The 2100-nt window shown below is 43.8% G+C and overlaps 1 protein-coding gene across 1 annotated transcript in view; it reads left to right on the top strand.

Moving 5' to 3' along the window:
* Positions 1-1459, top strand: part of CRADD (CASP2 and RIPK1 domain containing adaptor with death domain) — a 190884-nt gene extending 189425 nt beyond the window's left edge. Inside the window, exon 3 of the mRNA XM_024127410.3 lies at positions 860-1459. Coding sequence (XP_023983178.1) covers positions 860-1161 — 302 coding nt within the window. The 3' untranslated portion in view covers positions 1162-1459. The remainder of the gene's footprint in view (positions 1-859) is intronic.
* Positions 1460-2100: the final 641 nt, after the last annotated feature.

The raw sequence follows: 2100 nt of genomic DNA, 5'->3' as shown, positions 1-2100 counted from the left end.
TTTACAATAGCCAGGACATGGAAGCAACCTAAGTGTCCATTGACAGATGAATGGATAAAGAAGATGTGGCACATATATACAGTAGAATACTATTCAGCCATAAAAAGAAACAAAACTGAGTTATTTGTAGTGAGGTGGATGGACCTAGAGTCTGTCATACAGAGTGAAGTAAGACAGAAAGAGTAAAACAAATACCGTATGCTAACACACATGTATGGAATCTAAAAAAACGGTACTATTGAACCTAGTGGCAGGACAGGAATAAAGATGCAGATGTAGAGAACAGACTTGAGGACACAGGGTGGGAAGGGGAAGCTGGGAAGAAGTGAGAGAGTAGCATTGACACATATACACTACCAAATGTAAAATAGATAGCTAGTGGGAAGCAGCTGCATAGCACGGGGAGGTCAGCTCGGTGCTTTGTGACCACCTAGAGGGTTGGGACAGGGAGGGTGGGAGGGAGACGCAAGAGGGAGGAGATATGGGGATATATGTATACATATAGCTGATTCACTTTGTTATACAGCAGAAACTAACACACCATTGTAAATCAATTATATTCTAATAAAGATATTTTAAAGAAGGAAATAGATCAAATGATTATGAATGGGTTTCTCTGATGGAATTTCAAGTTATTTTTATTTTCTTGTTTTCAAATTTTCTGTCGTAAACATTTCCAAAGATGCTGGGTGGTACTTCTTAAGCCCCTATGTATGGCTTTGTACTAGTAGCCTCCATGAAGACTGGGAGAAGTTGGCCCCTGCCATTTGAAGTGTGTGTCATTCCGCCACGTTTTTAATTTCTGCCCGTCTGATGTGTTTGCTCACTCTCTTCACCCTCGTGTCTTTCTCCTCCCCAGATGACCGGGTGGCTGGAATCCCCCCGCACATCCTCCACAGCTCCCCTTCCGACCAGCAGATCAACCAGCTGGCCCAGAGGCTGGGCCCTGAGTGGGAGCCCATCGTGCTGTCTCTGGGGCTGTCCCAGACCGACATCTACCGCTGTAAGGCCAACCATCCCCACAATGTTCAGTCCCAGATGGTGGAGGCCTTGGTTCGCTGGAGGCAGCGCTTCGGGAAGCAGGCCACCTTCCAGAGCCTGCACAGGGGTCTCCAGGCCGTGGACGTGGACCCCTCGGTGCTCCAGCACATGTTGGGATGATGGCGCCCCATCAGCACCTGGGGAGTCCATCCCCTGGTCTCGTGTGCCGAATCCTGACTCTCACCCAGGGCAGGTAGATTTGGGGGGACTGGTTTGTTTGTTTGTTTTAGTGATTTCTTAGATGAAAGGAGATAATGGGATTTCCACTTGACATTACTTGAAAGGCGGGATTACTCAGTTGATCTCCCATGGTGATTTGACAATTCATTGTTTCTGATTGCTCGGAGATTACATTATTTGAATTGTGCAGGTTTTAATTGTGTGGTTGCCTTTTAATAGACTGGTAAATCCTAGTGGCTCAAAAAAATACAGGTGTTCTATATATAAAACATCCACTTTTATGTTGCCTGGGAACTGAACTGTGGACTTAGCTATTAATCATGATGTTAATAATAAAATTTGAATTACTGTATATAATGTGGCCCTCTCATGAGAAAGTATTGCTTTTGTTTTTTTTCTTTCATTCTTGTGTTGCATAGATTAAGGGTGTAAAACTACAGTAATCATTTCTTTGGAACAGAATAGTAACAGCGAAATGGTTACTTTCTCTAGTCAAGATAAATCGGCCAGGCAGGGTGTCTGCATTAAATTTAAGACACTGAAGCTCCCTGCAAAGACCAGTTCAAGTACCAGCATGCATACCTGACCCCTTTATCTTTAAAAGATTTGCTTAAGAAAATCCCGCGCCCTTTATTTAAAGGACTGGGGGTTGGGGGGCAGTGTGGTCTTTCCATTGAAGCCTTGATGGTTGAAGTGTTGTGCTCCTAAGGACTGTGATTTAGTTTTCTGACTTTTTCCTAATTACACATGGTGTTTGTCAAATGCTTTACTGTTTTCAAGGCTTTTCATACATGTGATCTCATACAGACCTCACAAAAAGCCTATGAAGTAGCTGGGGAAGAGAGGTGAGCCCCATCCTTTATCAAGATGAAGAGATTT

The sequence above is a fragment of the Physeter macrocephalus genome, chromosome 6 (genome assembly GCF_002837175.3).
Source record: "Physeter macrocephalus isolate SW-GA chromosome 6, ASM283717v5, whole genome shotgun sequence".
Lineage (NCBI taxonomy): Eukaryota > Metazoa > Chordata > Mammalia > Artiodactyla > Physeteridae > Physeter > Physeter macrocephalus.
The sequence above is the reverse complement of the archived record's forward strand: the minus strand, read 5'-3'. Positions and strand labels throughout refer to the sequence as shown.